This window comes from Callorhinus ursinus, unplaced genomic scaffold, assembly GCF_003265705.2.
Source record: "Callorhinus ursinus isolate GAN/ISIS: 27379988/994484 unplaced genomic scaffold, GSC_fseal_2.0 scaffold2, whole genome shotgun sequence".
In the NCBI taxonomy this organism is placed as follows: Eukaryota; Metazoa; Chordata; class Mammalia; order Carnivora; family Otariidae; genus Callorhinus; species Callorhinus ursinus.
The window spans coordinates 32,516,229-32,544,049 of record NW_027397064.1 but is presented as its reverse complement, the minus strand read 5'-3'; the positions used below and the strand labels follow the sequence as shown (position 1 = coordinate 32,544,049).

Here is a 27,821-nt window from a genome sequence, read left to right as displayed (position 1 = left end):
TTCTTTTCTTTCTTTCTTTCTTTCTTTTCTTTCTTTCTTCCTTCTTTCTTTCTTTTTTTTTTTTAACATTTATCTGTTGAAGAGGCCCGGGACAATTGGTGGGTAGAATTTCTCCCAGTCTGAGTTTTGCTGATTGTGTGTGCTTGGTACAGTTCAGCACACTCCTCTGTCTTCCGCATTTCCTGCAAACTGGCAGCTGGATTCAGAGGCCAAATGTCTCAGCATTAGAAGAGATTTCCTATAGTTTGAAAAGCTCTCCAGGTTATTCTGATAATATTCTCTTCCAGCTTAGAGCAGCCTCTCACAAATTCTCCAGTCTCTGGGTTTATAAATACAATGAAACCACTTTCTGTGGTTTATACCCCTCCCTGTGTCAGGAGAGGAAGTTCATACTAACCACGACAGGGTGGGGGATGAGGAGATGGGCAGGAGTCCCTGGTGTGCTTCACACCAAGCCATGATTTTCTAGTAGGAAAAACTGGGGAATGTATTTCTTCTTGTATTCCTATGTGGGTCTTAGACCTTAGCTTGCAGGCATCTGTGGTTTGTGGCCAGAAGCTTTCCAAACATTTTGCCCCCTGCTAAATTAGCTTTTAAGTCATTGAAGGCCCGTGCTCAAGTGGCCAAAGGATTTTATGCTTTTCTTATTCAGTACAATAGTAAAAGGAGCAATCACTGTATTTCCCTGTGGCATAGAACTGTGGGAATAGCCGGTCAGATTCAGGAAAAGTACACTGCTTGGGTTTCATATGATCTCAGCTTTATTCCAAAGGAGATCTATTTCTTCATGTGAGAATTGTGGCTGAGTTATATACCCTAGATAATCCAGATTGATCTCTGTTGGATGTTCTTGAAGTGGATAAAGGACAATCTCTGAGCAACCCAGATGAAGTTTTAGTACCAGGGCTTCATAAGGCTGCATTATCTGCTGTTGAGATTGCAAAATATTTTGTCACAGAAATAAATTGTTTAGCAGCCAGTTGGGGAGGGCCTAAACTTCCCTCAGTCAAAAAGGAAAGGTTCTAAATTCACACGGTCTCTCTCGAGTTAGAAAAATGACCTTTGTAGGGTGTTCTGGGATTCCTTTTTGATAACTTTCGTACAAGTTCATAGGAGTATAGCTCCCTTCACACCTTCCAAGAGACCCAAAAACAGTCCGGAAATCCATTCTCGGGTAGTAATCAAATGAACGTTGGATGTAAAGGAAACCACACCCAAATGTACTAGCTTAGCAAAGAAGCAGAACAAAAGCTTTCGGACACTTCCTGCTAGTATTTACTGGGGTGGTGTTCTTAAAGTACGGACTCCATTTCGACTGTGTGTGTGTGTGTGTGTGTGTGTGTGTGTGTGTGTGTGTGTAGAAGGTGTCATTTACCAAACATCTCATAAACTGTCTTCAAAGTATGAAGAATTTCCATCATTGCTTCTAGAATCATGTCTTAGTCCCTTTTCTTCTTCCCGGTAGGATACTGTCAAAAATAGGTTTTCTGTTTTAAGGTTCAGTGAGAGCCCATTTGCATGTGACCTACTGCAGAACTTTGGTGGATTGCCTCTGACCCTTTTGCCCAGCTGATGAATTCTGGACAAATCTTTCTGCACCCCCTTCTCTCTTCTGCTTTATTCCCTGGCCAAGCTATTGGTGTGCTAGGGCTGCAGGTGGGGACATACACTCTTCTTTGCCTTTTTGGCTCTCTTCCCTATGCCTGGAATTTCTTAAAAAATTATAATCTCTCAGGGGTGCCTGGCTAGCTCATTTGGTAGAGCATGTGACTCTTGATCTTGTGTTTGTGAGTTCAAGCCCCACATTGGGTGTAGAGATTATTTAAAAATAAAAATCTTTGCAAAAAATTTATAATCTTTCTTTGATCAGATGAGAACAGAAATCTAGTAAGATTTTGTAACTCTGGCCTTTCCCTTGTTTGTTCCATCCTGAGTGCCTTATTTGGAAACACCGCACGCACGCACGCACACTCGCATGTGTTCAGTAACCCTTCCTCATCCTACGTTACTGCTCAGTCTCCTTCCTTCCCTCTACTGCCAAACTTCTTGAAAGGATAGTTTGTATAAACCCTTTCTCCACTAACTCAACTCTGGGTCACATTTCAGTGCATTTCCATATGACTTTAGCTTCCTTCATTCCAATGAAACTTCTTGCTGAAGCCAACATGAACCTCCTCATAACCAGGTTTTTAGTTTCACATCATTTCCACATGTGGTTTACTTTGCCTTTTCCTGTCCATTGCCAACATGGCAAAGGAATGTCCTTTTCCATGTTGGCAATGAAGACCTAGTCATCCCTCAAGAATCCCCTCCCAGAGCAGCTTGTGTCAAGTCTGCTTTGTGCCATAGATGAATGATGGATAAATGAGTGGTATCACCACCGAAAGTTATCTTGGATTCTTCCTTCATTTCTTTCCACTTACAGCTGATCTCCACAACTCACCAAATTCTATTTCAGAAATACTCAAACCCAGTGCCTCCTCTGTGTTTCCACCACTGGCTTTAGACCAGGTCTTGATCATCTCTTTGCCAGAGTATTTAATATTACTGCCAATATTTTTTTAATTCCCTACCTCCCCCAACCTGTTTCAAGACTTCCACTCAAAAACCAATGTGCTCACGTTACTATTTTCCTTAAAAACTACTACTGACACGCCTTGGTGCATGGGACACATGCCAAACTCCTCATGTACTGTGTGTCTGTGTGTTCCTTCATGGTCCCATACCAGCCTCCTGTTCCGACCATGACCTAGCTCTTATTCAGGGTTTGCACTCAAGCCTCCTTCTCAATGTTCCTGAACATTCTGTCCCTTTCCAGACATTCAACCTTTCAGTATGTCTGGAGACCTCTTCCCAGTTCCCACCCTGCTGATGCTCATGTACCCAGTGAGATAGTGTGCAGAGGTTCACTTTTGATGAATTACTCTTTTTATGGGCTCTAGTGTAAAGTCATTCGTATATATTTTTTAATAACCGCTTAATATGCTGAGAAGCCCTGTTCACTGAAAAGATTATGGTGCCTTCCACCCCACATGTAATTCAATATTAAAATAATACTAGCCACTTTGTGCTTTTTCCCAGCAGCATTTAAGAATTTTTTTTTTTTTCTTTTAAAAGGCTAAATATTTGCCCCTCGTGTCTTTGGTGCCTCTGTTTTGTTGCCACCCTAATCTAAGTATATCCTTTACAGCTGTGAGTGAGAGGCAATGTAGCTCAATGGTTAATTAAAGGGACTTTGACATCAGACTGCCAGGGTTCGAATACCAGCTCTACCACTTACTGGCTCTGTGACTTTGGACAAGTTGTTGAACCCCAGTTATCTCATCTTTAAAATGGGGGTTATACCCAGAAACAAATAATACATTATATGTTAATTAATTGAATTTAAATAAAAGATAAATAAAATAAAATGGGGGTTATATAGTATCTAGCCTTATCGGCTTGTTTTTGAGGTTAATATATAGCAAACACTGCCCAGTACGTAGTAAGTTATGTATATTTGGTATTTGTTATTAATATAGATAACTTACTTGGAAATGCCTCTTCCCCCGTACTGTTGACAAACACTGTTCCTTATTCATCATTGCAAAATCTGGTGACTAGTCGCCGTGCAGGTAATGTTGAAAGAATGAATGGATCATCAGAAGGCAAGTAAATGTGACTCCGCTGATTCTCTTGCAGACCTCTCTAGGTTTCCTGGCATATCTGGAGAAACAAGGTCTAATAGATGAAGATAATCTGAGGTTACTGGAGGATCTCTGCAGAAGAGTTGTACCTAACCTTATGAGAAAGATAGAAAAATATAAAAGAGAGAAAGGTAACTAGCTTACACTTGCTTGCTTGCACAAGACCATGGGAATTCTTTTTTTTTTTTAAGATTTTATTTATTTATTTGAGAAAGCAAAAGAGAGAGAGAGCACAGAGGTAGAGGGAGAAGTCAACTCGCTGCTGAGCGATCCCGGGACCCTGAGATCATGACCTGAGCTGAAGGCAGATGCTTAACCGACTGAGCCACCCAGGCGCCCAAGATCATGGGAATTCTTAAACTAATTGGTCCTATATGACGTTTACTCATTACTCTGATAATATTCTCTTAGGAAAGCCAGAACTTCCTCCCCATCTGTTCATTCAAGACATATTTATTGAATGCATACTCTGACCTAGGCTCAGTTTTTGAAGGTGGAGACACAGAAATGTATATAAAGCAAAGCTCCTGCTATCTTGGAGCTTATATTCTAGTGAAGAAAAGTAATTTCATTTTATTTTATTTTTTTAAAAGATTTTATTTATCTGACAGAGAGAGACACAACGAGAGAGGGAACACAAGCAAGGGGAGTGGGAGAGGGAGAAGCAGGCTGCTGGCCGAGCAGGGAGCCCGATGTGGGGCTCGATCCCAGGACCCCGGGATCATGACCTGAGCCGAAAGCAGACGCTTAACGACTGAGCCACCCAGGCGCCCAATAAAAGTAGTTTTAGATAAATGTCTTTTCCTCCTTCTTACATGGGGGTGAGAGTATAGAAAAAACATTTAAATGAAATAACAAAAAAGAAGGAGGCAGGATAGCATAGGGATTAAGAATGAGGTCTATGGAGTTAGATTGCCAGGACTCCACTTATTAATGGGGTAGTGGTTCTTTTCTTAACCTTTCACTTTCCCCATCTGTAAAGTGGGGATAATAACAGTACCTACCTCGTGGGGTTTTGAGGATCGAATGAAGTAATTCCTATAAAATGCATGTCTGGCATAGAATTAAACATGTTGCTATGAATATGTTTGTCAGAAAGTCATGAAAACTTTCATTTTCTCAGAAATTAGTATCAGAGAAGAAGAAGAAGTTTATTTCCTTGTTTGTTTGTTTTTTTTTAATGCTGTCTTGTAAAGGTAGTATCACTAAAGGTAATAGCAAAGGTGGAAATCAAACCTGGTTGCCTTACCGTATATCAATATGCTAAGTATTTGTGTTTTTCCAGGTAAGAGCTACAAATAAAAATGCATGAGTATAGAGGCGCCGGGGTGGCTCAGTCGATTAAACATCTGCCTTCGGCTCAGGTTCTCCCTCTCCCTCTGTTGCTCCCTCTGCTTTTTCTCTGTCTCTGTCAAATAAATAAAGTCAAATAAATAAATAAAATCTTAAAAAAAATGCATGAGTATATTCATGAAGCTTGTATACCACACCCATATTTTAATTCAGTGAGTCAGTTTGGTGTACAAATGTCTTTGGTTAAAAACGAAACTAGCTAAAAGGAAACTTCTCTCTAAGAATTCTATAAATAGGGATCCCTTCTCAGCAGGGAGCCTGCTTCCCCCTCTCCTACTCCCCTTGCTGGTGTGCGCTCTCTCTCTCTCTCACACACTCTGTCAAGTAATTAAAAAATAAAATCTTAAAAAAAACCGAATTCTATAAATACAAAATGAGTTGAGGAACAAAATATCCTGTTGTTAAATTGATAAAATCTCAAAAAATAACTAAAGCAATGAATAAATGCATAATTTAAAAAGTTATGAAGAATAAAAATGATTCTTATAACCAAAGTTATCAGTGAGAAATAAAAAGCAGGGAGTTGATGTCAAAAGTACATTTAGAATCCTCACTGAACGCTGAATGCTGAGATTTTTTTTTTTTCTGATTACATTGCCATTTTCCTGTAGTTAGTATCTCCCACAAAATAAACAGGGTAGGGGGTCAGATGATTTTGGATACTTGAACTCTGGAGAAGGCACTCTAGTGTTTATGTAGTAAATGCCTCAGTGAGTCTTGAGACCTGAGCTTTATATCAGAAGAAGAATTCTGATTGTGATTTTTCTTTTCTACAACCTCCCTGCTGTGTGATCTCTTTTGGGTGTCAAAAGAAAACAAACAAACTTGTTTTCCTCTGCTACTATCACACCAACACTTCTGGAACACTTCTAACATAGATGGCTAGGATTTTTCCATGCCAAGCAATTCTCTAAGTCTCTGCAGATACCAGCTGGGTGTCCTATGATTTAATCCCATTCTGACACTAACCAGAGTTAGCACAGACCTTAACTAAATTAGGTTAAGGGCTCAGTGTCCTAAGACTGCCCCCCCCCACTTCAGACACCAGTCACAAGTTAGTCGGTCCCCAGAACACCCACACGGCTTCTGACCGGTTTGGCTACAAACTGAGGGTTCCCAGGACCCCCTTCAGGTTCAGTCATTTGCTAGAACAGCTCACAGAACTCAGGAAAACTGTTTACTTACTAAATTACTTGTTTATTATAAAAAGATTTGACTCAGCAACAGCCAAATGTAAGAAATGCATAGGGTAGGCAGCTTACCCTTCCAGCATCTCTACATGTTCACCAACCTGGAAGCTCTCCAAGCCCCTTCAGTTAGGGATTTTTATGGAGGCTTCATATGTAGGCACAACTGAGTAAATCGTTGGCCATTATCATTAATTCAACCTCTAGCCCTTCTCCCCTTCCCAGGGGTCTGAGTGTGGGGTGGAAAATTCCAGTCCTCTGACCACAGGTTTATTCCTCTGGCTCCCAGCCCAACCCCCTCTGGAGGCTGCCCAGGAGCCCCAATCACCAGTCATCATTAACATCTTATTAGCAAGAGACACTTTGCATTTCAGAGATTCCAAGAGTTTTAGGAGCTCTGTGCCAGGAAAAAGAGGGCAGAGATCAAATATATATATTTGTTACTATATCATAGATATCAATTAATATTTCAGTATTGACTTTAGTCCTAAGAGCTTGGGCTTAATTCTTCCATTTAGGATGAAGGACTAAAGAACTGAAAAGATGGTAGGTATGCAGATTTTGGACTTTCCCTCAAGTGTATGTGATCCAAAGACAAAGTTCATTGTATCCGATTAGGACACAAGCTCTATTTAAGGACCACCAAGATAATTTCTTAGCTTTGGTGTTTGCTTTAGTATTTTAAATTTCTTATTAAAAATAATGTATCATAATTAGAATAAAATTAAATAAAAATTCAAATAATGACAATACAGTTTATCTACTGTCAGCCCATTCCCCAGAGATAATCATTGTTTGCTGTTTGGAGTATATATAGAGAGACTGTGTGTGTGTGTGTGTGTGTGTGTGTGTGTGTAAATAGCCAGATGAATATATATTTAACTAAAATCATGCTAATCATATCCTATAACTTGGTTCAGTCCCACCTAATATATCTCACATTTCCCCATGTACATAATACAGACATAGCTCATTGTTATTAATGGTTCCATAGAAATACATTTTATATATATAACATATTTATTTAATCACCACTTTTGAATGTTTTTTCTTAAATGTTTTTTTTCTTTTCCTTCTTCCTTCCTTCCTCCCTTCCTTCTTTTCTTCTTTCTTTATCTTTTTTGCTATAGTCTGAGTTCTGGTTTTATTTTTTGAGGTAATGCTTTTGTAATCTCTACTTGGCCATTATCTGACACATTAAATACCATAAGTTCTCGGGGTGCCTGGGTGGCTCAGTCGTTAGGCGTCTGCCTTCGGCTCAGGTCACGATCCCGGGGTCCTGGGATTGAGCCCCGCATTGGGCTCCCTGCTCCGCGGGAAGCCTGCTTTTCCCTCTCCCACTCCCCCTGCTTGTGTTCCCTCTCTTGCTGTGTCTCTCTCTGTCAAATAAATGAAATCTTAAGAAAAAAAAATACCATAAGTTCCGAAATAGTATTTAATAAAGCATATAGTAATTTTGAGGAACTAATAAAATTATAAGAATAATAAAAACATAAATACAAAGGAAATAAAATATAATAAAAGGAATGAGAATGTAATGATAAAGAAAAACAATTTATAAGTTCACTTTTTTTTTTTCTAGGTGTATGTGTAGGCTTCTTTAAGCAAATGGCACTATAAATCTTCAGGTCCCTATAAAATAATTTCTTTTGATGATTGGTGATCTTGGATCGCTACTAGTCAGATGATGATTTTTGTCTCACACGCTGTGATTCTATTTGCAGCCTCCCAGGTAGTGACACCTCCAGTAGACAGAGGACCTGAGTCATTGCATCAAAGAAAGGAAGAACCATTTTCCCGTTCAGACATTGAAGAGTTGTTAGAAGCATTACCAGCCTTACCGGTAGGTTCATTGGTGTGTTGGTAAATGTTTAACCACTAGCTCTTCTCTCCACCCTCAACACCCCACCCCAAAAAGAAAGAGAGAGAGAGAGACCCTGATGTGTAGTGTTTGGTGTAAATCACCCACCATGCTGATTTCATGTTACCAACATGACATCAATTCAATTGCAGAATTTCTGAAACTCTGACAGATGGCTTTCACTAGTTGGTTTGAGTTGACTCCCGGACACCACTGGGTTGTTGTGAAATGGTTCTGTTCTTATCGATGCGATTTGATCAAGACCAGCTTCCTGAACGTATAGCCTGTGTAGTCCCCACATGGCCCATGCTTTTTTAATGCTCAGTAGTCACTGTTTCAAAATTCTTAATAATGTTTGAACAAGGGGCCTCACATTTTATCTTGCATGGAGCCCCACAAATTATGTAGCCTGTCCTTTCCAGAGGACAAGATTTGGGTTCCTGTAGTGCCCAGCAGTAGAAAGGTGAGTACAGGGGAAACACCGGGAGATTTGCAGTCTGTTTCTTAACAACATGATCATGATCCTTGAGAGACACATATGACATTCTTTCCTGGGATTTATGTTTCTTCCCAGCAGATTTGGGCAGTTCTATTTTGCTAACATCAGTCAGTATCAATGAAGTTATCTTGGCCTTGAAATTTTTTGTTTTTAATTGTGGTAAAATAAAACATAAAATTTACCATCTTAATTATTTTTAAATGTACAATTCAGTACTGATAAGTACATTTATATTGTTGCATGACCAATATCCAGAACTCTTTCTATCTTGCAAAACTGAACCGCTATATCTATTAAACAATAACTCCCCATCCCCCCTTCCCCCTAGCCCTGGCGAACACCATTCTACTTTATATCTCTATAAATTTGACTACTCTATTTACCTCATGTAAGTGGATTCATACAGTATTTGTCTTTTTGTGATGGGCATATTTCACTTACTGTAATGTCTTCAAGGTTCATCCATGTCAGAATTTTCTTCCTTTTTAAGGCTGACTAATATTTCGTTGTGTGTATCTACCACATTTTGTTTATCCATTTATCCTTCAGTGGACGTGTGGGTTGCTTCCACCTTTTGGCTCTTGTGAATAATGCTGCTATGAACATGGGTGTACAAATATCTCTTTGAGATCGTGCTTTCAATTCTCGTGTGTATGTACCTAGAAGTGGAACTGCTGGATCACGTGGTAATTCTCTATTTCATTTTTTGAGGAACCTTCGTACTGTTTTTCACAGCAGCTGCATCATTTTGCATTTCTGCCAGTAATGCATAAGAATTCCAGTTTCTCCACAGCCTTGTCAACACTTGCTATTTTCTTGTTTTAATGGTAGCCATCCTAATGGGTGTGTGATAGTATCTCCTAGTAGTTTTGATCTGTATTTCCTTAATGATTAGTGATGTTGAGCATCTTTACATGTACTTGTTGGCCATTTATATTATCTTTCTTGGAGAAAGGTCTATTCAAGTCCTTTGCCAATTTTTTAATTGGGTTGTTTGTGGAAGTTTTATTTTTTATTCTTAAAAAAATTCTTTGATAGCTTCTTTACTACTTTCATGATTTCATATTTTTACACTTACCATTTTTAATCTTTAAATTTGCAAATAATTTCAATCTTACAGAAAAGTTGAAAGAATGCTGTATACTGTTTTACCAGATTCACTACCTGTTGACTTTTACCCCATGTGCGTTAACCTCTGAGCACTTTCTCTTTCTCTATCATCCATTTATGTAAACACATAATTTTTTTCTGAACTTTCTGAGAGTAGCTTGCACACATCATGGCTTTTTACTGCTGAATACTTTACAGTGTATTTCCTAAGAATAAGGACATTTTTTTTTTCACAGAACTATAGTACAGTTATCGATGCCAGGAAAGTTTACTTAATACTTTCACTGTGTTCAGGTGCCACATTTCAGTTTTGTCTGTTGATCCAGTAATATCTTTTATAGCTTTTTCCCCTCCAATACATAATTCATCTGGGATCATTATGGTATTGTCATGTCTCTTTAGTCTCCCTTAATCTTAAACATTTCTACAACTTTTCTTTATGACAGTTTTGAAGAATACAGCCACCTCCACTATTATCTTTTGTAAAAAAAAATAGAATTTTCCTCATTTTTGGTGTGTGGTTTGCCTATGATGTGTTTCAAGCTACCTATTCTCACCAGAATATTACCTGAATGATGTACCCTTCTCAGGGCCTTACTTATGGAGGCAGCAGTGTCCACCTGCCCCCCCATTTGTGATGCTAATTTTGATTATTTGGTCAAGTTGTTGTGTGATTTCTTCACTGTACAAGTTAGTTTTGTATAGTTACTATTTTTTCCCTTGCAACTAATAAGCAAGTGGTGGGGAGACATTTTAAGACCATACAAACATCCCCCTCTGCATTAAGAACTTCCCCTAGATTGAGTACCCATTGATAATTCTAGTGTGATTCAATATTTACCTTGTTGGTTGCAAAGCAATGATTTGGGGCATCTGGGTGGCTCAGTGCTTTGGCTCAGGTCATGATCCCGGAGTCCTGGGATCGAGCCCCTGGTCGGGCCCCCTGCCCAGCAGGGAATCTGCTTCTCCCTCTCATCTGCCTGCCGCTCCCCCTGCTTGTGCTCTCTCTTTCTCTCTCTCTCTTTCAAATAAATAAAATCTTTTATTTAAAAAAGAAAAGCAATGATTTTCAAACTCTAGTATTTTCTCTACGTTTATGTCAGCACTCAGCATTCTGCTATATGTAAGAGCCCTCCTTTCTCCCCCAGAAGTTTTTTTTGCCCACTAAATTCAATCCTTCCCCCCCACCCACTTTTTCAACTAGTTTTGTGTATGCTCAGATACTTACATGCATGTAGAAAATACACACACACAGGACTTTGCTCTTTGCTGTAGAAATTCAGTTGTTTGTAAGGGGAGTGGCTCAACCTTGGTATCTGAAGTGTAGCTGTTTTGTGGACTTTGGACTCTGGCCATGGCCTGGTGACGGGGTCTAAGCTGTCATGGTGCTGAGAGTGTAGGAGGCTCTGGGAGGCAGCACCTCACATTACATACTTTTTCCTAGACTCTCGGGGTTGAAAGGTGTCTTTTTTTTTTTTTTTTTTAAGATTTTTATTGATTTATTGAGAGAGAGGGTGATAGAGAGAGACCATGAGAGGGGGAGAGTCAGAGGGAGAAGCAGACTCCCCGCCGAGCAGGGAGCCCGATGTGGGACTCGATCCCGGGACTCCAGGATCATGACCTGAGCCGAAGGCAGTTGCTTAACCAACTGAGCCACCCAGGCGCCCCGGGGTTGAAAGGTGTCTTAAAAGTTATCTAGGCAATCCTGCCCCTGGATAAAATGAAACTTGGTAAATCATATCATGTTTCATTTGCACCTGACAGGTTTTCTTATGTAAAAGAGCACTGCCAACCATTGCATTTAATGAGGGTATCACACCCCCAAATAAATGAATTTAACATTAAAAACCAAATCAATATTTTTGAGTGTGGCATAGGACTTTCTTAAGGAGAGCCACGTCTCTCTATTGAGGAGACCTAACAACAGCTTCCTTTTAAGGTTATTTGGGGCCCTTATTATTTGTAAACAGTGGAAAGAAGACTGAATGTGGCCAGGCCACATGTCATTCATTCCTTCCTCTCTGACACACAGAATTGGGGGTGTCAACAGAAGATGCAACATTTTCAGAGAAAGAGCCAGGCAGACCTTAAAGCTGATCTCTCGTCCCTGTTCTGGCTGATTTTATCAGCACAAGGAAGGAGACAAATCAAGAAAACCTGGGGCAGAACCTGGGGAGGCATCTGTGTTGCCCTTAATCCCAGAAAGTTCACTCAGCTGCTTTCAGAACCAACTGGACAAACCCCGTAAACAGCTTGCTTGGCCCTTGGTTGTTGCCGAGAGAAGCTCTAGCATTTTGCAGGAAGGAAAACGCGGCTTGGGGAAAGAATGGCCGGAAGTGTTTTGGAAAGTGAAAGCGAAGTTCTTTTGCATTTTTGTTCCCTCCGAGTCAGGGAATTCTGGTATTGTGCAGCCTGGGAGGGAGGCGGTGCAGCTTTGGTTGGGCTTGAAGATAAATCCCTCTTGCAGCCAGAAGCCCGGAGGGCTCCAGCAGGGAGGCATCCCTAGAGACTTGGGGGCAACTTGCCAGTCACCTCAGACAGGTCTCCTGGGGCTGCCCACCACACGGCCAGTGGCAGGGTTAACACCTCCCCAGAACACTTGTGCGGCTTTCTGTTGCAGGCTGAGGGCAAGGGGCTTGGGGGCGGAGTGAATGGGGAGGATCATGCACAAACGATGAGGGCCTTTGGTGATGTTTCAGTTTTGTATTTGATGATCTAGAACGTCTATGTGGGACTGAAGTCAAAACTATCAAGGGAGTATACTCCGAGGAGGCTGCATTGTATTCCTGCCCCTCTTCCCCTCCCCCATAGATTGCCATTTCTTTTTAAGTTTATTTTTTTATTTATCCTATTGCTACTTTTGGGAAAAAAACCCCAACCATCTCTCCCCTTTATTATAAGAGAGGGAGCCCATTAAAATACTGCTCTTCACTTTACTTCCTTCGTGTAATAGTATCTCGTGGAGAAGTATACAGTGTCTTCTGTGTCCTGCTCCACCGTGTGGGTGGACCACAGCCCTTCCCTAAACTTTCTATTGCTGGGCATTTGGGTTATTTCTAGTCTTTAGTTATTCCAAATAATGCAGCGAATAAATATCCTTGTGCATGTGACATACATCATATTTTTGTCACTGTGTCTTTGTGAACCTCCTCCTTTGAGAAAGCAGAGTCGATTCTCTTTTTGTCAGTCCCTGCGGATCTTTTCTGTGGCTGGGGACAAGGTATCCGTCCTTCTCTGCATCAAGTCCAGCTTTTCAGCCCTCATCCGAACTGTGGATTTCCTGCGTTTCATTCATTTCCTGTTTCCTCAACAGAAGGGTTCCTGGCAAGATCAGCCTTCAAGGAGTAGTGGTAGGTGTTTCTAATACACTTTACATAACTTGGATCAGTGTGGCAGGAATAGAAACATCTGATACACACCAAGCAATTTGAGGTGACTTGGGAGGTTAACAAACGAGTGGAGAATTCATTTCTTTTTTTAAATATATATTTTTAAATGTTTTATTTATTTATTCATGAGTCAGAGAGAGAGAGAGAAGCAGGCTCCCCACCTAGCAGGGAGCCCGATGCAGGACTCGATCCCAGGACCCTGGGATCATGACCTGAGCCGAAGGCAGACGCTTAACCATCTGAGCCACCCAGGCATCCCGAGAATTCATTTCTTACCTCCATTCAGGCATGGATTGTACCAAGCTTTTCTGTGGGAGGATGGAAAGGGCAGGGTGGTTTCTGCTTTGAAACCCTTGCGCAATAGCATCTGGGGAATGCGGCAATTCCTTCCCCCCCCCCACCCCCCCCCCCCCAATGAGCTCACCCTCTGGAAGGAGGGATGGGAAGCCCTGGTGAGGCTAGAACCCACAGGCCAGCATGACAGAGCGGAATGCTGACTCTGTGGAAATGTCTGGTGTGTGGCTCCAGATGCTGTTTATAGTTTTTGGAGGGAGAGAGGCCAGAGGGAGAGAAGTCGCTGGTGTGTTTAGTGCCCTGAATCCTTGCCCAAAAACCATGACCTCGGGGAAAATATTCCAGAATCTGCTACAGGGCTGAATGGCTTATGAATAGGTTTTTGGTGTAGTCTTTCCATGATATGTAAAGTTTATCAGAGGCCATTCCTTATTTATTTATTTTTTTCTGGAAATTTAAACTTCAGAGTCCAGACACTTTGCTTTCCTAGGAATCTCTGCTTTCGGCCTAAGTAGGAGATTGCATGATACAATCTTGAATGAGAGTTACCATTACTGAGCACTTGTCAGGTGCCAGGCCCTGTTCTAAGAGCTTTCTAGGGCTTATCTCATTGAATCCTTCAATCACCTGGAGTTGGGTACCACGGTTATCCTTGCTTAATGATGAGGAAGTGGAGACTCAAGAGGTCTAGTACTTTCCTGAAGGGTCACACGACTAGAAAGGAGTGAAGCTGGGATCTGAACCCAACAGCGTGACTCCAAGGTTCCCCCCCGAAGACCTAGCTCTATTACTGTGTAGCTCCAGGAGCTCAGGCAATGGCTTCACTTCTCTGAAAAGTAAGAGTTTCTTTCAGTTTTGCAATTCTGTGGTTTGGAAGTTTGGACATGACTTCCCTGAAGCATTACCTTCTCCTAAAGTGAGGAGGAATTTACAGGTGCTCTGTACAACTACAGTTTGGCTCCCTTTTGGCGTGTTCTATGGTCTGGGGAAACTGGCTTTACTCAGCCTGAGCTGAGCACACAGGACTGACCCTTAACTATGGTTAATAATTAACTCAGGCCTCAGAGACGAGGGCAGAGCTAACTGGATTCTACTGAAAACTTGTGGGGTGTGGGAGAAGAAAAGCTTTAAGTTTCATTTTCCTGTATTGTCATGTGACAACCCCTCATTGGCTTCATCTCTGGGGTGGATTCTTATTTAGAGGAACCAAGGAGTTTGCAAGAACACTTCAGAGCAATGCATTCCTTAGCCAGGGCTTAAGACATGATTACCTTAATCCCTGGGCTGTGGACTGATTTTCTCCCTGCCCAGACTGGGTCTCTGGGTTTCCCTTGTCTCCCCTCTTTCTGCTTCATGGTGTTTGCATAGCCCCTCTGGATCCAGTAACAGATCCATGCTGCTAAAGCCCACCCAAACTTTCTGCCAGAAACCCTGGAGCAGATTCATGGGATCTTGACTCCCAGCCCATCCTCTGTCAGGATACCTAAATGTTTGGGGACAGATATTGGAAGAGTCTGAGAACTTCTTTTTCCCTGGTCTCCACGGAGATGCTGGGAGCATCTCCTGCCACTCTACCTTCTGAAACCAGCACAGAGGTTTAGACGGTTTCTTCAGGTCTTCTCCCTCGAGGGTCCATTCCTTAATGACTTTGAGGGCTCAGAGCTGTTTGTTTCTGTCATTGTTCTTCTTCCTCTCTTTGTGATTATCTCTGCCCTTCCCACCTTTCTCTGAGACACTCAGAGGTGTTGTTGACCTTTGGCCATGATGGAGGCCATGCTGTTGCCCTCACAGCCTCACAGGGCCTTTGAATGATTTCCGGGTAGGATTTTCTTTTCCATCGACCGAAGCGACCTCTTTTCTGCTCGGATCAAAGACATACCGTGTTTTTAGGAGATCATGTTAGCCACACAGAGGCCCCACTGAGGCCAACTCAGCTTATCTGTCATCACATGCTGTTAACGATAGCCCTCAAAAATAATTGCGTCTGCCTTCGGCTCAGGTCATGATCTCAGGGTCCTGGGATCGAGCCCAGCATCGGGCTCCCTGCTCCTTGGGAAGCCTGCTTCTCCCTCTCCCACTCCCCCTGCTTGTGTTCCCTCTCTCGCTGTGTCTCTGTCAAATAAATAAATAAAATCTTTAAAAAAAAATTGCTTGTATTTTAAACTTCTCACTGTGATCTCTACAGAAGAGATTTCTCTGTTTTCAGAGGAGTCAGATCACTCCAGGATCTTACCGTCTGCCAAATGATAAGCATTTGATAGATTTGTTGTCTCATTAGATCCTTACTTACGCTTTCTTCACTTTGCTGATCCAAAAAGGAAGACACTTTTGCATAAGTTCTTGATTTGCCAAAGTTAAAATACATATTCTGTTATTTGACACTGCTAATTGACAGTCTGCAGTCTGAATTTTAATCAGTACCTGGCATTCCACCTTAGACTTAAGTGCTTAATTCTGGACCAGGACCAGAATCTGGAGAACTCTCAGCCTTTGGTACTGATAAACGGAGTGGTTGGTTAGAAACATGAAACTCTTAAAAGTGACAATTCCCTAATAAGTGGTTCTATCTCTTCTTTTTTCAAGAAGGCAAGTGTGTACAGGATGGATCGGAAACACAGAGGCCACTGTGTTGTTGTCAATAACCACAAATTTACCTCAATGTTGGATAGACCAGGGACTGATAAAGATGCTGGTAAGAAAATCTGGAATAGTATATCACATGCAAGTTGGGATCTTAAAAAATCACTTTTTTATTTTCACATTTTCTTTCTGTAATTTTAATCTTCCATTTAAATGTAAGGATGATATCATAAATGTTTCTGGCCTCTTGTATGTCCCTGGTGTTGTAGTCTACCTGGGCTGCTCTAACGAAATACCATAAATGCGATGGCTTATAAACAACAAACACTTATTTCTAACAGTTCTGGAGGCTGGGAAGTCCAAGACCAAGGTTCTGACATTTTGATGGCTGGTGAGAGCCCGCTTCCTAGACGGCAGTCTTTGTGCTGCAGCCTCACTTGGCAGAAGGGGCGAGAGAGCTTTCTGGGGTCTCCCTGTGGGCTGTACCCTCCCGACCTCTTCACCTCCCAAAGGCCCCACTTCCTCATACCCTAACCTAGGGGGTTAGGATTTCAACATATGAATTCTGGGGGACACAAACTTTTTTTAATTTAAATTTTAGGTAGTTAACATACAGTGCAATATTGGTTTCTGGAGTAGAATTTAGTGGTTCATCATTTACATACAACACCCAGTGCTCAGGGTCGCCTGGGGTGGCTCAGTCGGTTAAGTGACTGCCTTCGGCTCAGGTCATGATGCTGGAGTCCCAGGATCGAGTCTCGCATGAGGCTCCCAGCTTAGCAGGGAGTTGGCTTCTCCCTCTGACCCTCTCCCCTCTCATGCTCTCTCTCTCTCTCTCTCAAATAAATAAATAAAATCTTTAAAACAACAACAACAAACAAACCCCACCCTGTGCTCGTCATAACAAGTGCCTTCCTTAACACCCATCTCCCATCTAGCCCATCCCCCGCCCACCTCCCTCCATCAACCCTCAGTTTGTTCTCTAGTGTTAAGAGTCTCTTATGGCTTGTTTCCCTCTCTCCTTTTCTTCTTTTCCCCCTTCCCATATGTTCATCTGTTTTCTTTCTTAAATTCCACGTACATGTGAGATCATATGGTATTTGTCTTTCTCTGACTGACTTATTTCACTTAGCATTATACTCTCTAGCTCCATCCACATTCTTTTTGATGGCTGAATAACATTCCTTTTTTTATATTATATATATATGGAATATTCCATTATATATGTATGCAGACACACATACCACATCTTCCATTATCCATTCATCAGTTGATGGATATTTGGGTTTTCTCCATAGTTTGGCTATTGTGGATAATGCTGCTATAAACATTGGTGTACATGTATCCATTTGAATCTGTATTTTTGTATCCTATGGGTAAATACCTGGTAGTGTAATCGCTGGATCATAAGGTAGTTCTTATTTATTTATTTGAGAGAGAGAGAGCGAGAGAGAGCAGGAGCAGGGGGAGGGGTAGAGGGAGAAGCAGACTCCCTGCTGAGCAGGGAGCCCGATGTGGGGCTTGATCCCAAGACCCTGGGATCATGACCTGAGCCGAAGGCAGATGCTTAACTGACTGAGCCACCCAGGCGCCCCAGGGTAGTTCTATTTTTAACATTTTGAGGAACCGCCATACTGTTCTCCAGGGTGACTGCATCAGTTTGCCTTCTCACCAACAGTGTAGGAGGGATCCCTGTTCTCCACATCCTCTCCAGCACTGCTTGTTCCTTGTGTTGTTCATTTTAGCCATTCTGACAGGTGTGAGATAGTATCTCATTGTGGTTTTGATTTGTATTTCCCTGATGATGAGTGATGTTGAGCATGTTTTCATGGGATACAAACATTTAAACCATAGCACGGGTGTCACCAACCTACTGAAAGAGTGACAAGAGTCCCTGACCAGTTAGGACTCTGTGGTTTGGGGGAAAGCATGGTGCGTCAGCTAGAGAAAATCCATATTTGAGTTCCGGTTCCATCACTAACCAGTTTGTGACTGTGGGAGAGTCCTGGGGCCTTGGCTTCCTTATCTGTGAAATAAGATGAAACTTGGGCCTCTGCCGACTCTCAGGACCATTGTGATAGCACGGTGGGGACTATATATAAGAAGGCAGGTCGTAAGTTGTAAAATTTTATTGTTATGAAAGTAAAAAAACTCCAAGCTTCAGGCTCTTTGCTGTGCAAGTTTTGTAACTACATTGTTTCATCCCTTCATTTTATTGCATTCCACTCAATTTCATTTCATTTTATCATTTCCCCTTTCTCTCCTTTTTTTTTACAGAGCACTTGAGGCATGTGTTTGAGTGGCTTGGGTTCAGTGTACGTGTATATGATAATGTGACCAAAGGACATCTGGACAATGTTCTGCAGGAATATAAGTGTCATCCAGGCCATTCTGATGGAGACTGCTTTGTGTTCTGTGTTCTGACCCATGGGAAATTTGGAGCTGTCTACTCTTCAGATGGGACCCTTGTTCCCATTCAGGAGATCATGTCTCACTTCACAGCCCAGCAATGCCCTGGTCTGGCTCATAAGCCCAAACTCTTTTTTATCCAGGCCTGTCAAGGTGAAGAGATACAACCTCCTGTTTTCATTGAAGCAGATGCTGTAAATCCTGAGCGTGTACCCCCTTCCCTTCAGGACAGTATTCCCGACGAGGCGGATTTCCTTCTTGGCCTGGCCACGGTCCCTGGCTACGTATCCTTTCGGCATGTGGAGAAAGGCAGCTGGTATATTCAGTCTCTGTGTAATCATCTGAAGAGCTTGGTCCCAAGGTGAGAGTTTTGAGTTGTTTCATCCACCTACCTCTTTGTCCATCCATCTGTCTACCTGTTCGTCTGTCTGTTCACACACCCACCCATGCACCCATCCATCGATCCACTCATCCATCATCCATTCATCATCTGTCCATCTATTTATCCATCTGTCCATCCATTCATCCATCATCCATCCATCCATCCAAACATCTGTCCATCCATCAAACCTGTATTGAGCACCAGCATGTAACTGGAAGAGAAGATACAGAAATTGAAAAAAACCCACAGTCTCTGCCCTCAAGTTGCTCATAGTCTAGAGGGATAGAAAAAATAGATGGGGGGAAGAGCATCCCCTGTGGCCAATGCACATTGTAAAGCATAGGTGTTATGGGAACACATAGAACTAGTACCTCACCCAGATTTGAAGGATCAGGGAAAGCTTCTAGAGATGGCAGATAGATGTTGGGTAAATAATTGGGATGAAAGGCATGCTGGGCAGAGGGAACAGTATGAGTAAAGGCAGGAGGGTCTTTTATTTGTTCGTTTGTCAGTGACTCATACTTGCTGAGTGCCTGTGTGTTGCCTTTGGCATTATAATACCTTTGATCTACCACTGCTCTGACAACTTTCCTTCTGGATCTGTCACCTGCTGCTTACCTGCTACTCTGGAAATGGGCCTTCACCATGGTTTAGTCCCAGACCCGATTCTTGGCTCTCTATAGCTCTTGGCAGCTTAAGCTATCCCTGGAAGCCACTTTCTCCATGAAAATGTCTCCCAGATTGCTATCTCTGGTCCATTAATCTCTGAATTTTTAGAGAGCAGAGTTGTTTCATTCAGCTTTATATCCTCATACCTGACACAGTACCTTCTCTGCTGTTGAGCTCCATAAATATTTTCTGGACCAACTAATGACTGACTGAGTGGATCTCCTTCTTCAGGTCAGTCCCATATATTTCTTGCAGCATGCCAGACATCCCACCTTGTGTTGCCCTTAGAGCTCCCATTCAGTATGCCTAGTCCTGAATTCATCGGCTTAGCCCTCTCCAGCAGACTCCTGCTCCTGAATCCCCATTTCTAGGAATGGTCACCATGATCTTCTGGGGATTCAGAATTGGAAACTCACAATTGGGGTCTTGACTCAACTTTAGCTTTTCCCTCTTCTTCGCTAATCCCTCCATCCCCACCGTAGCCATCGAAGACCAATGTTGTATGACTTCAGGGACAAGGCAGTATTTATCAAGGTCTTACTATGTGCCTACTGTACTAGGTACTGAACTAGGAACTCGGGGTACAGTTGTGAACAGGAGAGACAGAATCTCTTCATGGAGCTTATTGTGCAGTGAGAGGAAAGGAGGTAATGAAAATGTAAGGAAGTGAGGGGCGCCTGGGTGGTACGGTTGGTTAAGCATCCGACTCTTGGTTTCAGCTCAGGTCGTGATTTCAGGGTCATGGGATTGAGCCCCATTTCAGGCTCCACGCTCAGTGGGGAGTCTGCTTAAGGGTCTCTCTCCCCCTCTGCCCCTTCTTCTCTCTCTCAAGTAAATAAATCTTTAAAAAAAATGTAAGTGAATATTTAAAATAATAAGATAATTTCAGGAAGGGATACCTGCTGTGAAGAAAGCAAAGAAGATAATATAGAGAATGGGGTGGGGAGCTCCTTGACCAGGGCTTCTTGGTAGAGGTGATATTGCAAGTGAGACTGAATGACCGGAAGGAGTAGCCGCAGGGAGAGCCAGGGGCGGGGGGCCCGGCTGGTATGAGACACGACACAAGGACTAAGAACCAGTCAGGGCCTGCATTCCCACCTGAAAAGAGCAATCATGATGAGGGTAAGTAGTAGTAATACTAATGATACTAAAAATGATGGTCAGTGGAGTGTTACGGTCAGCGTTCTATGTGCTTTACATAAATCACCTCCTTTACATCTCATGCAGCCCCTAAAATGGGCACTCCTAGAGTCCTTATTTTACAGCTGAGAACACGGAGGCTCAGTGAATTTAGTGTGAGGTCAGCCACTGTGTCCGTGGCCGCACAGTGAGTGGACAGAACCATGATTCACACCCGAGGTCTATCTCCAGAGCCTGTGCTTTGCCTCCAAGGATATGAATTGCCCACCCCTGGAACATTTTGGGAAATGCTACATATCCTGCAAGCCCAGGCTCAAAAGCCAACCTCCTCTGTGGAGTTGTCTTCTCCCAGAAGGAAAGTGCTCTTCTTCCTCTGAACTTGCAGTGGACTTTGTCCGCTTGTTTTTTTTTAAGATTTTATTTATTTATTTGAGAGAGTGAGAGAGTGAGTGAGTGAGAGAGAGCACGAGCAGGGGGAGGGGCAGGGGAGACGGAGAGAGAAATCTAAGCAGGCTCCCCACTGAGCAAGGAGCCCGATGTGGCGCTTGATCCCAGGACTCCGGGATCATGACCTGAGCCAGAGGCAGACGCTTAACTGACTGAGCCACCCAGGTGCCGCCACACAGGATTTGTCCACTTTTTATATGGTGTTGATCACATTCTGCCTTGCATTATGGATTTTGTGTATATACCATACTTGGTATGTGCTTCATGTCTGCATTTGAAGTGTTTAAGCTCAGGAACTGCGTCATGTTTATCTTTGTATCCCTCCTCAAACCAAGAATAGAGAGGGCATTCTTAATAGTAGGGTCCCTTTCTGTCTTTATCCCCTACCTATCTATCGTCTATCCATCCATCCATCCATCCATCCAATTTATCTATGCATGTATCATCTATCTGTCTGTCTATATCCACCAGCTTGGAGGAGAAACATGGAAAAAAATATATAATTATATGCAAACTTCCTTTGTGGACCAAGTGCCTTAAAATGCAATGTGTGAGGCACCGGGCTGGCTCAGTCAGAAGAGCATGAGACTTGATCTCAGGTTCATGAGTTCAATCCCCACGTCGGGTGTAGATTGCCTAACAAAAAGAAAAAAAGGGCGCCTGGGTGGCTCAGTTGGTTAAGCATCTACCTTCCGTTCAGGTCATGATCCCGGGGTCCTGGGATTGAGCCCCACATCAGCTCCCTGCTCAGGAAGGAGTCTGCTTCTCCCTCTGCCTCTGGCCTTCCCCCTGCTCATGCTCTCTCTCTCTCAAATAAATGAAATCTTATTAAAATGCAACATGTGACTGTTATAGTGTTCTTAAACACAAAATGTTGAACTGAAAAACTTCATATATAATTTAGCATTTCTTTTTTCAACTTTGAAATAAGCATTTCTTTATATTTGGCAGGATTCCAGTTAGCATCTTGGCCTATTCAACTCGGAAGAAGCCACATGTTTGAGGGTTTCTTCCTATGACCTTTCTATGATGTGATTTCTGTCTCCTGAGTGAAAATATTTTTTCTTATCTGCCTGCAGAAATGAAGATATCTTATCCATCCTCACTGCTGTCAACAATGATGTGAGTCAACAAGCAGACAGAGAAGGAACAAAGAAACAAATGCCCCAGCCCGCTTTCACACTACGGAAAAAGCTAGTATTCCCTGTGCCACAGGAAAAACTTTAATAGTAGAGAGTTCTCATTGACTCTTGGACTTGAAAGGAGGCTTTGGTCATCTATTCCAGTCTCCCACCCATCACAGGAATCAATGATAGATGGTGAGCTGGCCTGCATATGTCATTCTAATTATTGGAAATACCCTATTTTTTGATGCAGCAAATTCTTTTTTTCCCCTTGTTCTTTTTGATAAGTCTGAATGTTTCAACACTTTCTTTCTTGAAGCTTTGGGTTGTGGTCTTGGTTTTGTTTGTATGCCCTGGGAAAAAGCAGTTGGCCTTGGTTTGTGCATCCGTGAGGTAAAGGGTGGAACCACAAACATTTTAAGATTCCTCTGAGCTTTAAGAACCACTGTACTTAGCCTCAGTTGAGCTTCGATTTCCTCTCTACATGACCACCCCTTGTTACCATTCTGCGTCCCCTCTGCGTGGCCTTGTTCTGGACATTGGATAATGGTAGAGATCACGCATGGTTCCTTGACCTTCTCTGCTCTCCCCTTCCTAAGGCTCCTCTCCTGCACATCTACCTAGGTGAAAATTTGGTCTATACGATGCTCTTTTCCTGCTTTAGTGTAAGGAAGGTATTCCTGCAGGAACTGTTTCTCTTGGGTCGGGAACAGGTTCAGCTCTAGGATGCTGGTAGTCTGAATGAAGAGAGACACACTCAGCAACTCTGGGAGCAGAGACTTTACAGCCTGAGATTAAATCCCATGTTGGTGAGACCCTTTCAGAAGCTGCTGATAACTGAACACCCACGTCAAGCCAACTAAAGCAAAGAAGGGAATTTATTGTCGCAGTCTGAAAACACACAGATGGGTGGTGCTGACTTCCTATGAGGCTTGAAGCAGGACTGAGTCTGCACTATAGCATGTCTCTCTTGGCCAGGGGTTCTCCCGACAGCTGTGCTGTGCTGACTACGGTCAGCAGCCCCTCTCTGTTCCTCTGGCCCAAAGGATGGAGGAGGGAGGCAGCCTGAGAGTCTGAGGCTGTTCACAGGGGATGCTGTTCTCTCCTTAGTCAGAGAGTTGTTTGGCTGTGCCTTGGGGGGGTGTGGTTCTGTCTGGAAGACTTGATACTTCTTACATTAAGGCTTTGAATATCTTTATTTATGTGAACTTTTTTTTTTCAATTTCAAGAGGAGTTTTTTTTTTTTTCAGCTCCTGCAGGAGGGAGGTTGAAAGTCCTCTCCTTGAGGCCTTTATTTCCAGATGAAGAAGTTGAGGCCCCAGGAGGCAAAGTGATTTGCTACAGTCCCCCAGATGGTTACTGTTTATAGGATTTTATTTCCCACTTGAGTGAACTGGAATATCATGGACATAGTGGGGCTTTAGGAACATTTCCTTGGGTATGCAGATGTTCATGAAAGATGTCAGGGAAGGAAGAAAAATAACTCTCAGTGATGCCTGATTTTGCAGTTATTCATGTGAAAGTTGCATTAATTTATGGTGTATTTGCTATGAGAACTACTCATAAGAAGTTTTTTATAATAGTAATTATGTAGATGGAGCTAGTCATTATGTGGATTTGAATGTAGCTTGACCAAGGAAAGGAGTCTAATAGATATGTCAGAATCATCTTCCAAAACCAGTGTTTATACAAGTCAAAGCTAACCGCTGGTGATTACAGTCTTTGCCCAATTGAATATACACAGCTTTTGGCCATTTCATAAAAGCCTTCTCTGGGAGTGAAGGATGGTGTGATTCAAAACAAAAAAGCAAAGAATCTGGAGAGGGAAGCCTTAGGTTTCCGTTTGGCCTTGTGACTCCCTTGCTCTGAGACACTAAATCAAGCTAGTTTTTCGAGCCTTATCTATGAAGTAGAGAAAAATGACCTATTAAAGATAAGGATTTAGGGGAATGTATAATATATGTATATCATAATAAATATATATCTCTCCATTTAACTCCAGTTGTTGCGAGGTACTATAAGACCGTTAGGTGGCAGATGCCTCTGGCAGTAACCTCAATGGAAACAGCAGAGTTTGAGTTCCTTTGCGTCTAATTCCAGCTGAGTTTTAGCCGCAGATCAACCCTAGCAATCCCCACCCGTGTCCTCTGAGTGAAGCGCTGGTTCTTCCCTCACTGATCACAGTGTCCCCAGCAGTAATAGGCTAACTCTTGGCTCTGAGTCCAGTTGGACAAAACACCGCTAAGGAGCTCTCCTTCAGCAGCAGCCTCTGGGGTTCGATGCTGAAGTGCCCCGGTCCTGTGGGTCTAGTCCATATTGCCCTTGTGCTGGAGCTTAGTGCTTATGCAAGGTTAAATTCTGGAATCAGGAAACGAGCCCACGAGCTTTCTTTTTAGACTTCTCCAGCAAGCACTGGAGTCCCTAGACGTTGATGACTCTAAGTCATGGACCTATGCGGACACCAGGAACACACCCATCCTTCAATCATTTCTCCTAAACGGAATGTGTACACACTTGTCCCTTGTGTGTGTGTGTGTGTGTGTGTGTGTGTGTGTGTGTGTGTGTGTATGGGAATTGAGAGCAAAACACTAGAGGTGATTTGGTCCCAGGTATTTGGCAGTGGCCATCGTCAGCCCAGACATTTATGAAAGAAGTGTGCAGATTGAGTGAGGTCTCTGTATATTTTGCGTAGTTGTGCTCAACCTACAAGAGCTATGGTTAATTTTTTCTTTCTTTTCTGCTTTTTTTTTTCTTGAAAGTTTAGCTTCTACCAAAACAATGAAGGATGAGGAAACAGTTTATAGAATATTATGCAAATGTTAGTTGTTTAAGAATGATACTACTGGTATAACTGTTATTAGAGATGCTAGTCGCCGGAGCATCCTCCTGATCTCTGCTGCAGGGCCTCGCCATGCGAGTGGGCAGGTTTGATATTGCCAGGGTTCCCCGTAGCCAGTGCTCAGGTAATGCAGACCTGCATTACGGTGATACGGTGTGGTTACTGATCTATCAGAACAGCCATTGACCAGTATAACACTATGGGGAATGCCACTGAAGAGCAGCTCTTTATCAGTGATCCTGTCTCCACTGAGGTAGACCAAACGAGAAGCTGACCTCATTTGGTAGATAACTTCTGTGCCATACTTGAGTCCTAAAATCTTCCAGGACCGATACTTTCTGAATGATTTAGTCATGTTGTTCTTAACCTGGAATTCTTGGGTCCTTGGATGTTTATGGATTTATTCTCAGGGTGTATGAGTCTTCCACCTTCCGTTTGAAATGCCTCAATTTCTTTTTGGTGATAATCTTCTATTAATAGAGGTGGATCCTGGCTCTTCTGCATGATCTCTTTGTATTTGAGCATTGACAAACAACTTTTGTGTCCACATCCTGGTGCCCACGGGAGTGATGAACTTTATATTGAACTTTTTAATGTAGCACGGATTAGGGTTCAGGGCTAGAGGTCCTCAGACCTGTTGTCAGGTACCAGCAGTTAATCTACCTGAAACCTGCTCCAGTCCATCCTCTTAAGTCATGACAGGCTCCTAGTCCATCATCCCTCAGCCCCTGCTGAACTCAGCGGAGGGAACTCACACTACACCCAAAATCATGGATTTGGGAGCTTGGAAGGACAGTGGCTAGGGAACCCGTGGTCCAGCCTTCAGGGTCAAATGGCTTACGCAAGTCTTACAGCTCTTAGTGCAGGATTTGCAATTGTGTGTATCTCCGGCTTTGCCAAACAATTGTCACTATCTTCCCGTGAAGTACATGTTGCTTGTGACAAGTTATTTGACTTTGTTTCTGGTAGGGTCTGGCTCTCCTCAAAAGTCTGCAGTTTGCCTTTAAGAACCGGGTAAGAATATCGCATGTGTGGTAAGGACACATTTGTATCTTTAAACAGCAGCCAAATTCCTGAAAATGGAACCCTTTTTAAAAAGTACTAGGAGAAATTCCTTGTTTGAAGAAAGACTGATTTGCCAGCATAAACAACCACTTTGTAACATAACTTTTGCAGATATGAATTTTTAAGAGAATTTTTCCTCTTTTAAAATTTTTAAATTATATGAATTTTTACTTTTTAAATCTATTTTTGAATAAGTAATACCTTTACATTGCTCAAAGAGAATACAAAAAGATATTCAAGATTAGTCTTGCCTGCCTTTTTGTCCACCAGATGCCCAGTCCTCCCACCTCTGAATCCCAGAGGTGATCTCAGGATTTGTTAACGCAGATGCAAATACAACAAATACAAATATATGTGTATTTTAAAGGAGGCATTTCTTGAAACAAAGGACATGCACTGTGAAACTCAAAACCCTCATTTGGTCTCATTTTAAATGATTCTGTAAGATGCCTGGAAATACTTGTGCAACTCTACAGTTGGAATAACTTGATGAGTTTTGTGGACTGAGTACCTGTAAATAGTAGTAATTGACCAATAAAGGATTTTTTTTTCCTTTTTACCTTTGAGTAATATCTTTGATTTCTGCTCACGTGGTAACATATACACATTGTGGAATATTTGGGAGGTAGAAGAACCCACAAAGAAGAGTTAATTCATTTATGATTCCATTTTGGCATGCACTTTCACATGATTTCACTCTGCATTTGTCCCTGAGCTTCCCCACCACCTTTAAATCAGCCTAACCACCATGTCCTCCCAGTCTTGCATCCAGTAAACTCTGTCATTACCAATATCTGTACCTCCACCCACATCTCAGCTGCAGACATGCCTCTCTGACAGCTACCTCCTACCAGTCCATCTCACTTTCTCTAGGACCCTACCCACAACAGTCTTCGGTGCCCCCGGGGCCTCTGGTTAGTCCATCGACCCTCTCTGCCATCTTTCCAATGTCAACACCACCCCTCACTTCTTCCCTCCCTCTTTATCCAGCTGGAGTCCCATGTGTCCTCATTGAACTCACTTTCTCATGCCCACCCTCTAAACCCTTGCATTTCCCGCAGTCCTCATGGGACAGGATCCAAGCTCTGGTTAATCCCATATGCCTACTTACTCCCCTGTTTGTACTGGAGTTCCTGGTTGAGGCTGGTGTAAAAATATAGTGTTCCAGGCCAGTCTCATTTAAAACCAATGACCATAAACTTCAAACAGGCTTTGGGTAGTTCTCAGCAATCCTGTAACATTTCCCTGGTTATGTCACCTTCTGCTTTCTCAGTCTATTTTACACTTTCTTTTGAATTCTCTTTTGCATTTTCAGACCTCTATCATCCTCCACTCTCCTCACTTTAATTTGATGGTCTCAGTGGCTTCACTAAGGGAAGTAATCCGAAAAAGGTTCTACCTTCCACCACCGAGTCCTCTGATCCACCTGCACCCTAACCCTATTTACTGCTTTCTCGCCTGTCAACAGTGGGTGCGCCGTCCGGTCCATGCTTCTCCCAAGAGTCCGTGTTTCCATCTTGTGCAGGACTGTCCCATCCTGCTCACTCGAGGACACCACTCATGTAGCCCTTCCTCCTCTCTCCTGCTCTATTAACTGTCCCTCTCACCCAGATCATCCCCCTCAGCACACAAAAACATGCTGTAACTTCTCTTCCTTCAAAGCTAAAACTAAAACAGAACCGAAACCCCTAAATGCAGATCTTGTGTCACCTGCTCCGAGTCCGACCCCAAGAGGAGGATTCGTGTGCGAGCGATCTGTTCAGGAATTGCTCTCTATCCAAAAGGAG

The 27,821-nt window shown here is 42.7% G+C and overlaps 1 protein-coding gene across 7 annotated transcripts in view; it reads left to right on the top strand.

Moving 5' to 3' along the window:
* Positions 1–26,593, top strand: part of CASP10 (caspase 10) — a 32,678-nt gene extending 6,085 nt beyond the window's left edge. Inside the window, exons 4-10 of one of the 7 annotated variants that reach the window (XM_025893543.2) lie at positions 3,682–3,817; positions 7,951–8,069; positions 13,010–13,050; positions 14,893–14,974; positions 15,963–16,071; positions 18,237–18,729; positions 22,086–26,593. In XM_025893543.2, the coding sequence (XP_025749328.1) occupies positions 3,682–3,817; positions 7,951–8,069; positions 13,010–13,050; positions 14,893–14,974; positions 15,963–16,071; positions 18,237–18,729; positions 22,086–22,233 (1,128 nt within the window). In that variant the 3' untranslated portion in view covers positions 22,234–26,593. Of the gene's footprint in view, positions 1–3,681; positions 3,818–7,950; positions 8,070–9,135; positions 10,939–13,009; positions 13,051–14,892; positions 14,975–15,962; positions 16,072–18,236; positions 18,730–22,085 lie in introns of those variants that run through there. The other 6 variants (XR_003212431.2, XR_012374656.1, XR_003212433.2 and 3 more) reach the window with 6 other exon arrangements.
* The last annotated feature ends 1,228 nt before the right edge of the window (positions 26,594–27,821 follow it).